This window comes from Battus philenor, unplaced genomic scaffold (genome assembly GCF_028537555.1).
Source record: "Battus philenor isolate CCGP_79_NKW_IND1 unplaced genomic scaffold, ilBatPhil1.0.hap1 SCAF_7, whole genome shotgun sequence".
NCBI classification, from domain to species: domain Eukaryota; kingdom Metazoa; phylum Arthropoda; class Insecta; order Lepidoptera; family Papilionidae; genus Battus; species Battus philenor.
In genome coordinates, this window is record NW_027181737.1 from 7474066 (window position 1) to 7488128 (window position 14063).

The 14063-nt window shown below is 30.0% G+C and overlaps 1 protein-coding gene across 1 annotated transcript; it reads right to left on the reverse strand.

Annotated features, from left to right (window-relative positions):
• Positions 1-343: 343 nt before the first annotated feature.
• Positions 344-4951, reverse strand: LOC137931232 (uncharacterized). The gene is made up of 6 exons (XM_068774642.1): positions 4757-4951; positions 3086-3294; positions 2499-2634; positions 1963-2096; positions 1368-1785; positions 344-750 (listed from the first exon to the last, which is right to left on the reverse strand). The coding sequence occupies exons 1-6, from the start codon at positions 4824-4826 to the stop codon at positions 686-688; spliced, it is 1032 nt and encodes a 343-aa protein (XP_068630743.1). The 5' UTR covers positions 4827-4951; the 3' UTR covers positions 344-685.
• Between the last annotated feature and the right edge of the window lie 9112 nt (positions 4952-14063).

Sequence of the window (14063 nt, forward strand, 5' to 3'; positions counted from 1 at the left end):
AAATCTATATAGATTTAACAAGTATACTTTGGTATCAATATAAATTATTTATGTAGTCTGTATAGGAAAAACATTTCATTGAAATACAGCTAAATGAAGAAAACATCACGTAATTCTCAACATCTATATTTATTTCTAATATATTCAAAATCTCTTTAACTACTTAAATATTTACAGTTGTATAACAAAATTATTTTCGCATTTTCCCAAATTTAAATTATAAAAAAAACACGCATAAGTTATAAATAATTTTTTATATAACAGCTATATTAAAACAAACACAAACTAAAAATACATGTTCATACATAGGTAATAATCAGTCTTTTATAAATTTATGTATCTCTTTAAGAAAAAAAATATGTTTTAATCATCTTCTCTTAGATATTTAGGAAACGTAACGAACCCCGCTGCACTAGATTATAACTATTCTTTGCTAAATTAAAATTTCAATTATTTTTTTCGAACTCGTGTAAAAATTCTCATGTAACAAGTAAATTTATTAATCTTTGATTATTTACAATACATTTATTAAAAACAAAACTTTATCTCTATTTCCAGTTACATTGTTCCAGTAATTTTAGATATGTCTATAGGTTTTGTACGCTATAGTTTTGTAGTTATCGATTTTACCAAGTATCGGTTTCACTTATCGTTTTGTTCTTAAATTTCGATAATGGAAGTAGAACTACCGTGCACTTCCCCAAAATAAGAACACCATTCCAAATTTCCAAAGTTGGCTGACACTTAAAACTGAAACGAAAGAAAAATTATTAAACAACAAGTGTAAAGCTATTACAATAACGGATATATGAAAATCTCAATTGTCATATGTAATAGTTTTACATCTTTAATTTTACTTATTGTCATTTACAATTGTTACATACTTAATTATTAATTGATTGTGTTTACACTGTAAACATGCTGAATAAATAAATTTAACAGACAAATGATAACTTATGAAATTATTTTTTTTTATATGTAATAAGCTGCAAAGCTTTACAAATAATGTGTTTATATTTTCATTGCAATAATTTAACAAAAATAATTCACAGTAGAAATATAATATCACAGAGGTAATACTGACTCTGTAATCTGGGACTCAGCTGTTAGATTTTATTATAAATAAACTGTAATTACATTAAAACTTCCAATAAATCAATCTGACAATGAAGTTATAAATTTCACCGATTCGGAAATAGTAAGTTTATACAATACGTATATAAAATGATGCAATGTCATCAATTACCAATTAAAACAAAGGAAAATTATTTTGCAGCTCATTGAAATAAGTGAGACGTAAGCCGTGTACCATGAGTAACGATAACTTTCATTATTTCAAAGAATTTTAGTTTAAAACCATATCTTACCAGTGCCTCTGTTCCGTACCCCTAAAACCGAAGCAACTTCAGGCTGTTCTATATCAAAAATTAATTCAGAACGTGCTGCATATAGATTGTAAATATTAGCAATACATGTGAGACGCAGGCTACCACGTTCAAAAGCCTCGGTGCGCACTATGAACGACACCACTCCAACAGTTGGCGTTCTGTTATCAGGCCCCGTTCGTTCAAATACAGGCTTTAAACTTTCTTTCTGAGGTCGTCTTATCTCTTCTTTATGTAAATTAATGTATGTCTCATCCAAATATTGAAGGTTTTCTTCGTCGTGAAACCCGTTAAAACTCATATCATCTTCTGGTTTTTCCGTTGTACTCGATTCAATTTTTAATGGTGGATCCCATTCAAACCATGAAGGCAACTCGTGTGTTACGGACTCAGTGTCAATCTGTACAAATAAAATACACAAATCCTTAAATGAACTACCACCAAGTTCCTTATTTGGTTTTCGCGGTGAACCATTATGAAAGTATAAATAGTGACTAAATACTTCTTATTGTCTTTTCAAAACTTTATTATATAACAAAAAAAAATTTTAAATGTCAAAATGATAAAGATATTTTACCTCTTCGCCGTTAAGAGCAAATGTTAGATTTACTGATGGGTATGCTGGCGGAGATGCACAAGTGGCGCGTAAATTAGATCCAACTCCGTACCACGATCGATCTGAGACAAGTTTTGGACCCCATTCAGGTGGTTCTAAAATCATATTCAAGAAATGTTTAAGGTCTTCTAGAAATAAAAGCAAAATATGAAACATATTTTACGTGGAAGTCAATATCTAAATTATTATTAATTACGGTAAAACGCTTATAAGCCCTTCAGTTTATTTAAGACATGACAGAAAAAGGTAATAAGGTTATTGTTAATTACAAATAATCTCTAAAGGTAAATTAATAATCGGCTTATATATTAATTACAGGTTTCTTATTAGATGATCATAATAACTATACGGTTTTGATTAGTTAACATTAAATATGTCGTGAGTGTTAATTCCACAATACCAAAAATTATAAATAATAAGGTCTTTGTATTAGTGATAGCTTTAAAAAAAATAATTTCTTCTCTCTAAGTTGTAGTATTTAAGGTAAAATCTATTACCAACTACTTCTAACGGGGCGGATCGTATTTCCGTGTGAAAGGTTGGTGCATCTGCCGACACTTCGCATCGGAACCTTCCCGCCATAGCCGGAGTCGCCTGTTGCAACACAACTCGCCTTGCACCAGAGCGCGATATCTGCACGTATCCATGTAAAGTTTATAAATAAAAAAACCTAGCATAATTATGGCCGGGGCTGTATAACCTCAAGATAGACAAACATATTTGAATTTCTACCATATTATTAAAAACATATATAAACTTATACTATGCTTTGCTGTCGATGTGCCCAGGTGTTATTTAATGGTAACAAACTCTTTAAAGTATAAAATTTAATTTGATTTCTGAAAAAGTCAACTAGAAACCATCTATCTAAATAGTTTTTATGTGGTGAATGTAATTAAATTTATCTCAATAACCATAATTTACATAAATCTATATATTCGCTCTATGTATTACATACTGACATGTAAGAAATTAAAAAAATTAACCAACGACTCTTTAAAACTTACATATAAATTTCGCATAAGTAGGAAAAAACGTTATTGTTTAATTTTATCATAGTTTTATCCACAATTTTTATACTTACATCAACTTCTATTCCTGGTAGTGGAAACACTCTTGTGTGAGGGAGTTCTTTTGGAATATATCTGTAAAATTCTTCTTTTCCTCTGTACCATTTAACACTGTACAAAGCTTCTTCATCTTCCAACTGCCAACTGCATTCCAGAGTAACAGTTTCGTCTAGAAGAACTGCACTGGGTACATTTATTTCCAGATTATGAAGCCCCCCAACGCCTAAATATAAAATATTAAAAAAAAATTATGTTTTTGTTATTAAATATATTGGTATAAATTAATATCAAACGTTGTGTACATAACGTAAGTAAGTTACATTCACATTTCATTGTTTTTATTTCAGAGATTCTAATGATTAGATTATTGTTTATGAACCTTGAAAATTGTGGTTTTTTCTTTAAAAGAAGCCTCCTAAAACGTGAAAATTTTGATTTGTACATATACAAGGAAGATCCAAATGCACACCTTTCCTAAGTTTATAAACCACAAAAGGGCAACAGTGTTTTCCATACACACGAAATGAAGAATTTCCCTATACGACAGCCTATATAAGGTATTAATAAAAAATATTATTACAGTACTAAATAAGAATGATTTTGAACTATGTAATTTAATGCAATATTACCTCATATCATTATAAATAAAGATTATTTGATATTTCTCGAGAATGTAAGAAACCAGTTTTTTCAGAATAATTGCAAATATCAAGTACATGTCCGATACACTAGGTGTAGATTTCAAATTAGTTTAATAAATTCAACTTTCACTCCACTTTATTGACTGGTTAGTAAGGAGATATCATTTTAGATTTATTATGCGTCTGGGATTGTCGTGGGAAACCATAGACTTTTAATGTTAAATGTAACCAATAATAACAATATTAAGCACTGTACAAACTTTCCTTTAAAACACATTTTTTTTAAGACCGTTTGTTAAAACAATATAGATATAAACATATATAAATAAGTACGGAGATTGCCAACTATTGTCAAGGAAAGAAAAGAAGAAACACAAAATGAATTATACTTTTAAGTGTTTTATATGTTTTTTGAATATAGTGAGCGTAGCTTTTAAATCAATATGGTTAGAGAAGAATTTCTTTCATAATTTTAAAAACGAACCAAGAGAAAAGCACATGAAAAGTGGTTCCCAGAGTCAAGAAAAACTAAATTAAATTTAAAAAACGTATTAATTTACTTTCGTTTATATAGTTTTAACTTTTTACCGTGCACTATTTTTAATAACTCGCAAAATTATTAATGATACACAACGTTTCACGCATAATCCAAGAATAAATAATGTTCCACATATAAGATATACAAATTAGTTTTGCTAATCCGAATGCTTGCGACACATCGCACGCTTATAATGTTAGTTTGTAATATTTTTTCTATTTTATAGTTTACTTTAACTGGTAAATTTAATTCAGCACATTAACGGAATGTTTAATTTCGTTTACATTAAAAGTCTATTTTTAAATTTTTGTTAAAGCAGATTACTGCAATGAAATAATACAATATTGTTTATTTTTGTTAAAAAAAAATTAAAAATATTAAAAAGTAACAAAAACTTTCACTCGTTTGATTTACATTATGACATATTTGAAAAACAAATACTTTTCATTAGTTAAAATTATTTGACTTTTTGTTTAATAAAATGATAAATTAAAACACATATTTACCTACACTCCAACAAATGGCGGCAAAAATAGCCACAAGGATGCGGCTCACCGAAGTAGGGATCACCTCCATGCCACTCGACACACCGATAAACTTTTTATACGATTTATTCACTTTTCCTTGTATAACTTAGTCACTTTATTTATATTAGGATTAGGTCTTATAAATTACGATATAAGTTCGCCATTTAAACACACACATTCTTGAATAGTAATGTTTTAGATGAAAAAAACATTACATTATAACTAAATAATTATTACTTCGTTATTTATGGAATATAATTTGCCTCTTAGCTTCTTGTATGAAGATAAACTTATTAATTATGTTTTTCACTTATGACTTAATCATTTCAGCTGTAGTAGGTCCCTTGCTGCACATAGATCTTCTGACGCTTTTAACAAAAAGTCGTTATTATTAATAAGTAACGTCTGTGAATAAAAACAAATAACGTCTGTTATTAAAAAAAAAATTCCACTTTGTGGGTTAACGTCCTACACTACGCTTGTCGGCCCGCGATCTCTACTCCAGATCCTTAAGGCCACTCACTGGCACTTCAACCTACCAATCCGCTAGGTTATTTCGATAATTTTCGTTTGATCTATCGATCTAGAATGCAAATCTCGAGATTTTAGCCCTCTCTGTGGCTCATTAAGTGACCGCGAGCTTGCCAATTAAACCCGAAGTTTGTTTCACTCCCGCACGTCATCATAATCAACACACAGATCGTAGACCTTCGTCTTATAGCACTGAGAAGTATTAAACTAAAAGATGTTTACACAATATGTTAATTTTTTTTGTTATTTACATCATAACATTCAAACTGTATAGGTTTTGAAAGCATAATTTTGTTCAAGAAAACATCGCCCATTACACTTTTCACCTCTTAAACTATGAAGGAAATAAGGAAACGTAAGCATTGTTTAGAAGGAAAGAGATAAACCGTTAAATTCATCAATTAAGTTAGCCAGCCGCTGCTGCTGTTCGAGCCGGTGTACAAGTTACGTAATATACACTAAAATCTTTACTAGCTGTGATAAAGCGCTCGTAACTTGAAAAAAAAATGTTTTAACTATTACATTAATTTTGATGACGTAAAATTATATTATATTTATTAATCTAGAAGCAATTCATCCGTGAAAAACATGACCCGCTAGTGAAAATAATTTCCATCGTTACGAACAGGCAGAGTTAATGTTTATTATAGTGTAATTGTTAGCTCGGCTATTACTGCAATATTGCCTCAAAAAAACTCTGTACAATGCTGATATCTTAGATATGGATATGTTCCTAAATAATTCAGAAGATTTGATATACGAAATACTAACTTCACCCACCAAAACTTGAGAATCATATCCGTAATGGATTAAACCATTACTTTTCGAATCTTAAACCATGTGAAATGGTAATTAATCTTTTTTTGAAATTCACTCATGTCGCTACACTTATCCGTTGATTTTGTTGTTGAGTTGATTATGTCTATGTAGCGAATGTTAAAGATTTTTTTAGTAAAGTAGCTACAAATTTTGTAAGGTAACGAATGCATATGTAACAGACCATGCACCTGCGTATCAGGATTGTAACCTGATATGCACAGATAATTAAAATAAAGCCAAAGTTTTTTTCCGAAATTTTTAAGCCTTCTAATTAGTAGAAAGCTTTTTAGCTTAATACACACAAACTTTCCAAGTACGTTTTAATTCAAATATTTTTTTAAATTAACAAATAAAATGTGTTGTGCCTTTTATACATAATCTAGTTTAAATGTTACATAATAATTTTCTGTAGCCACGAACTGGAACTAACAAAAGCGGGTGTGCAACTTCAAAACAACAATGCTGTACATTGTAGCGACTGGTAACAATTCCATCTAGTCAATCTCAGATAAGTGCTTTTTGCCTTTTGTTTGCATTTATGCCCCTGAGACCTTTTATGGTGTTATCCATTTAACAAAGAGTGCGCACAAACCTCAAATTCGCAGTCATAATATTATAATATTTTTCGGTTGTTTTGATTTGTTTTATCCATTTAAATTATATTTTTAAAATGTTTACTTGTAACTACTGTCATAATATAATTTAATAATAATTCTTTTAATTACTCTACTTAAATTTCTATGGCCGGAATTAAAATCACATTTTGAATTCTAAATTTTGTTCCAATTTTAAGGAACACTGAATTACTATTTTTACTTTATTACAATTGACGCAAAAATACTTAAATTTATTACATGCATGAATAGTCCGTTTGGAGTGTTTTAATAAATAAATAAAAAACGTATTTTAGTTAGCGTTATCACTACATTTAATTAAATTAATTCATACGCTTAAAAAGGTTATCGTTTGAACTTAGACAACATATGTATCATGACCAAAATTTACCGTTCTAATGAGCATAACCATCGAAAAATATACAATTATTCAGATTTTTTTTATTAGGATTAACGAGTTAACACAGATTTTTTATATACCTTTTAGTCGCCATTCATTTTCATAAATGTAATACAATAACGATTCATTCTTAAAACTTTGACAAACATCATTATCTAGTTGATTCTTTGTATACAAAATAGGTTAAAGCGTTAGCAATAAATTATTCTATTAGTTAAAGCTCTATTCTTTAATTTTAAAAAATTTAATTAATTTAACCTGTACTAAATATTGCTAAATAGAATATTCTCATTATGATTTTTTTAAATCGATATGAAAACTACACACAGATAATTGCACACGTTTTATAGAAGTTGGTTATAATGGCGTACGATTTATGGACATACATAGTCTTTCCTTATTGATATTAAAGATAATAGTGAAAACTTTAAATTAAAGTTAATAACATTTAATTTAAATATTACACAAAATAATTAAAGGTAGTAAAAGGTCTTGCACGTTACAAGCTAACACAAACAGGCTGGCGCATCATCTCGTTAGAAATATAGGACACGGTGCGAGGCGCTCAGCAAAATGTGTTCCATTGCTCTTTGTGTTGCCTCCTTTTGTTTGGTGATACGTTCAAAAAACAAGAAGTAGTTTAGCATTTTTGAAATTACAACTTTTCAAATTATACTTATTGTATACATAAACAAACATGTATATTATAGTTTATATATAAAAAGACTTGTCCAATAAATTGTAAGCGCGAATGAGATTAAAATAGGGTGAGAAAAATTTTAAAATTAATAAGTTCAGCTTACAACAAGCTGTAGCCGTTTTAGCTAAATACGTATCTCTTACAACTTTTCTCCATTCCTCGTAAATAATTTTCAAACTTTATATAATGAAACTTTCCATTTCTTAACATTTAACGCGGTCATTTCAATATTTATACTTACATTACTTGACGGATGAATAAAATTTAAATCTCACAAATAGTTCATCACCAAAACTACATTTTTTATTACTTTTTATTACATTACAAGTACGCCCAAATGATTGAACTGAAAAAGTAAATTTTATTTTTCAGTCATTTTCTCGTTATGCTTTTGAAACAATAAATATCATTTGAGCTTCCTAAAATCTGCATAAATTATAATCCAACTAATCAATTCGACTGCTGATACCCATATAAATATAGCACTTCTTACTTATTCAAAAAAATAAACAAATAATTTTTAAATGTGCTTAAAAAGGAAAACAAATCCGTGTGACCGAGTTTTTTCAGGTAAATGACGTAAAACTGTATCTAGGGCTGACGTCTCTGTTCGCGCGCGACACGTAAAGCGTTTTCGGCCGCTCCTGTCGTACTGGTTGAAAGCTCCCGCGCTCTCCTCGTACGTCTCTCTCCGATCGTGGTTAATAAAGCGCATAGTTTTTATGATAACAATGCTTTATTTATTGATGGACACTGATATTATTGAGCGATCATAAATTTAAAGTTACACAACTATTATTTGGATAGGAAATCAATTAGGGTATATAATGACTACTAAGATTTAAGCGAATATTATCCATGAAATAAAAATACGTTTTAAGGATTAGGACGTTGCTTATATTTATACTCCTGTCGTTTCGAGTGCTTTGCAATACCCATAGTTAGATATTGGATTGAGGTTTTTCAAGTCCACGCATTCATTAAAGGTACTGCGGATAAATATGAAATATATAGACGTCCAAGCGACGGAAACCAAATGAATAAACAACCGAAACGAAAAACCAAGCAATCGAAATATAATTATAAACCGCAATACATTCTTTTAAAAAATATAGTTTATAAATTTGGGCATTTTATTTACTAATTAAAATAATATTTTCAGTAGTACCAACGTTTTGCTAAAAATGTATTAACAAAATTTTTCACAAAATTAGTGTGATTAATGGACTACGCTATTTTACTATAAATAGTCGATAAAAGTAACATATTTGTATGACTCATTTACATTGTAATGTTTTCTACAGTTGTAAAATGCGAAACGTAACGCAGTACCGTGTTTGATTAGCTCTGTGATTTTTTACAACCGTGCCAATCAAACCGAAATGTAATATTTGAATACATCTTGACGATTGTAATACGTTTCGCAATGATATAACCATAACTTATCTCATGTTACGAAATGAAAAGCATTTAAAGTGTCTAGAGTAATTACACCTTTTAATACATCTATTTCCTAAATTAAACACAACAACAACCTTCTAATTTATGTTAGTATTGAGAAACGGCTTCGTCCTTCTCCGACTTGAGCCATCCAATTAGTTGTAACGCAAACTTTGCAGAGTAACAAATCTCGAACGCATTCACAGCGTATTTATCTATTCATATTCATTATTTTATACTTAAATTAAATACAGAATTTTGCAATCAAGTAATACTCATATAATTCTGTATTGAAAAAACTCGCAAATATCTCTTTGTTTTTCTACTCCCTTACTTCATGTTTTAAATAAATATAATAGAATTTCACACGCTTTAGCATTAGCACACAGGAAGTTTGTTTTATTAATCACGCATCTAAAATTGTCAAAAGTTTGTCTTTCAATGCCCGACGAATCGAAGTTTTCTTAGATTGTGCGCTCTTACCGAACATTAATTACATCCAAGTTAGTCTGATTAAACCTTGAGGAATTATCCGGATTGACAAAAGTAACTTTTAAGTTAGATTTATGTGATGCTGAGCGACGGCATAATACTGTTCTCGTACACCGCTACGTATTAATGATAAATGTATGATCAATGAAAATTTTATTTATATTTCGAAATTAATTTTTATTATTAAACAAAATTTTTAACTAAAAACATTTAGATATCGTCATCGTAATTTCAGCTGCAATATGACCACTGCTGGTCATTTCAATACGATTGGCAGAAAGCGACTAGCATCCACCATCTCCCGACCACCTTAATAATCACTGTCCACTTTGTGGCTAGACGTCCCACTCCACGTCACACATCGTTGCCGGTCCTTAGTCTCCACTCCAGAACATCAAGGCCTCCGTGACCATTTGTTCGACCCAACATGTAACCTGTGCGCTACCACTTGTAATTGCTAATCCGCTTCGCCAAATCGGTTTTAAAATATGAGCTAACAACACTTCACAGTTTTAATTAATAATTCTATTGATTCTTCATCTTAGAATAATAAAACAAAACTTATGATTTAACTGTACATAAATCAATATACCTAAGAACAATTAGAATTTTTAATATCGATGGAGTGGTAACACAAAAAATAGTGCTATCAATACAGTGATGTTTCAAGTCCAAAGTAGGTCAAATAGACATTGTATTGTCAAAACTTATTTGCCTAAAAACAAACCTAAAAGCAACGCAAGCAGTTTTAAAACAGTAAAAAATAATGGCGTCATTATCTTTTACAAAAAAACTATTCCAAGGTTGTTATTGTTACTCTAATCAAGTTTGATTCAATCTATTACTATCTATGCCAATTAGGATAACTAATTTTAAATTTAGTATTATTGCATTCACAAAATGTATATATAACGCATGAAACGATGTCTTTGTACTTGAATACAAATGATACACAAACCAATAAACCGTAATTTGGAAGAGGCAATTATTAGCACGTGTTCGCGATGAAATATCTTTCCAATGCGTGCCGTTTCCCGCGTATCTAATTTCCCTGATCAAAGTGTTTTTATCCTTATCTAACGCCATATGTTCAGGGAGTGCCAAAGTCTTAAATCACGACAATTTAATTAAGAGAGTGAAAAATGTGAGAAACTCACCTAAATGAGAGTCATAGCTAGTCAAATCTACTCCAAAATATTTAATTATCTATTTTAAACTCCCGCATTACCAGTGTTTAAGATATTATTGTTAACAAAATACGAAATAATAAGCTCCAAACTAATGGTAATGATCTGAAATAAGGAAATTCATCAAAGGAACGGTAAAAAATTTAACAAAGAGCTAATTGAGAAAGCATTAAACATGTTTACGAGTAAAACGGCTGATGTGTTTATAATAACGCAAAGATTGATGGCACGGATGCCGCGGGAAGCGCTCGATGGGCGTCTAGCTCATTAACTTTCGTAGATGTTGTGTTTTTGTTTGAAAGTGCTTTCATGACTTCTTGGTATTTCTAATATCGCAAGAATACCAATAATATTCGGACACTAGCTAGAACTTAATATATTAATATTTATTGCAAGTGACGAGAAAAGGAAAGAAAAGTTAATTGCTTTGAAATTAATACGTAGAATAACATTCAAGCTACTTCGTGACATGAAAAGGTACGAATCACTAACAAGCAGATCTAGACTAGCTAGCCAAAATATTTGAAAGCAGCAGAGTAACAAATTTGTTCTCATTAACCAAGTCCATTCAATGATTGTCTGGAAGAACTCACCTTTTGATATAAGACCGCCATTTGAACTTCGCTTATTTTGCTCTTTCATCTGATTTCTTTTTATGACCTGTTGATGCACAATAAGGAATAAATATAATATAATTAATGTTTAACTAGTGCTTCTCGGTAGAAATACAAGTGACATCCATTGAAACAAACATTATGGATAAACACAATAAATATATTAATTATGAAAATTTCTGCCCAACAGAGGGAGAAGAGATATGAAAAAAAAACTTCATTATTGGTCAAGTATTTTTATAATAGTAATTTCCTTATTTATACTGAGTAAAAAGAATAAAAGTAGCTACATAACGTTTTAATTTAAAGGACATTTACTGCAGAACATAGGCCTCTTCCATGGACTTCCAACGAAACAGGTTGGTATCAGCCTGCATTTAAATTCAATACAGTTCAAACTGTCATAAAAACTGATATCAAACAGTAAACAAATTTGAAAATAATAACAGGAACCTCTAATGGAAATACTTTCGTAACGATTATCAAAATATAATGTATATATAAATATTTAACAACGGATTAATACCGTATGTTTTCGTAGTAAATATAGTCACAGGCGCTGTAAACCACCAATTCTCTTAAACTCTAGTATCTATACGTAGTGAAGAGTTGAACGACGTATTCAATTTATCGCAAAGTTTAACACCTGGTGGAGGGTAACGGATACGTCGTCGAATATTTTGAGTTATTTCAAGCACATCCGCTGCGATGATGCCAGCGACCAGCTGTCCTTCCCGTTCGCATGGTGACACCACTTTATTTATATAAATACGTATTCACTTGAATCAAATGTAAGCTTAGGAATGCGCTAATTAATAGAATTTTATATGTTCGTTATTAATTAAAAAGTTATTAACATCATGTTCGAGTAAAATATGCAGCAAGAGCTAAAAGTAGCAATCGAACAAAAAAAGGTAAAGAACGTATGTATATTAAGAATACCAGGTTTGAAATATCATTTCTACGATAAATATAAATAATTACACATATATACTATCCAAGCGATACAACCCCGGACAACATATCTAATGTTAAAAAATCTTTAAGAAGTTTTATATGAATTGCTTTGGTCAACAATGTGACTAAGTAGGCCAAGAAAAAAAGTCTGCGAAGTTGTAATTTCTTATACAGGGTGATTAGGTCATCGTGGCGATTTTTGAGAGAGGTTTATGCTTTGCAGTCGGCATCTATCAGCTGACTTGATGATGACTACTGATTATAAGAGTAAAAACTTTAATAGGTTTAATTATTGTATGGTACATCACATTCAAAAATCAATGGTTTTGGAAATAATATATAACAAAATGATAGATAAAAGCGTTTATAAAGTTCAAATTACTTCGAATTAAAATTAATTATTTTTTTATTATCTGTTTCTACAAACTTTTTATATTATTGGCCTGTCGCATACCAACAGGAGAAATAAAGTAACATGACCTATATGAAAGTGATTACTTTATACAGGATAATTGGAAATAGGTGTAAAAGCTTTGAAGTGTTTTTGTCACAAATGAGCTGTACATTCATCTCTTTATAGCCTTTACATCTATAATCAATCATTCTGTTTACCTTAATATATTTAATAAAGATTTTTTTTTTTAATATTACCTACGTATACTTGTAGTGACAATGTTTATAAACAAGACAAATGTGATACTGGGTATAAATAAGTATTATCCGTGAGACAACTTTTAGAGATGAATACATGTACATTTTGCAAAACAAAGCCCACGTAACCCGGGATTTGTTTGTTGTAATACATGTTCCGAGTCATGCAGTTAGTTACCCCGGTGGATCCGGAGCTCTCCGGGAAAGACCGCTTCGGGCAAATCCGCTTTACTGTTTTTCTTTGCAAATATTAAAACAAGAGTTCTTTCAATACTATGTAATATTTTTAATTCATTTTTTAACAATTTGAATGTTCAGTCACAAATGTAATTTGAATATATTGAAGTTTTATTCCACATTTTGATCATTTTTTTTATAATCATAAAGAATGACAAGAAGGTTAAGATCTAATTTGTATCGGTATATTGTAATATATCTCACATTTACATAATATATTGTTTAAGTATATATCAATCGGAATCTGAAAAAAACTTAAAAGCGCCTCACAATTTTTAATAAGTACAGAAAAGAGGCTGAAGAGACTATTAGTATTCCCATAGAAACATGACGTAGGTGCCTTCAATATAAAGGCGAATAGGCTAACTGTTTCACCTGTGAAGACGTCAGTACATAATAAAAATACGAATGGCAGTCATTCGTTGGTCCATTCTTTTCTTAAAAAGCAACATTGCAAATAGCAGATTGATATTTAAATTCTCCTATCACTTTTTTAAATAATAATAGCTACTATATTATTACTATGTATAAAAAAATATTTCAATCACAAACCTAATCACCAATTATAAAATAAATAACTTTACCTTTAAATTTCTGCGCTTGTAATTGAAAAGAGTAGGTTGATAGAAAAAGAACATTTCCGC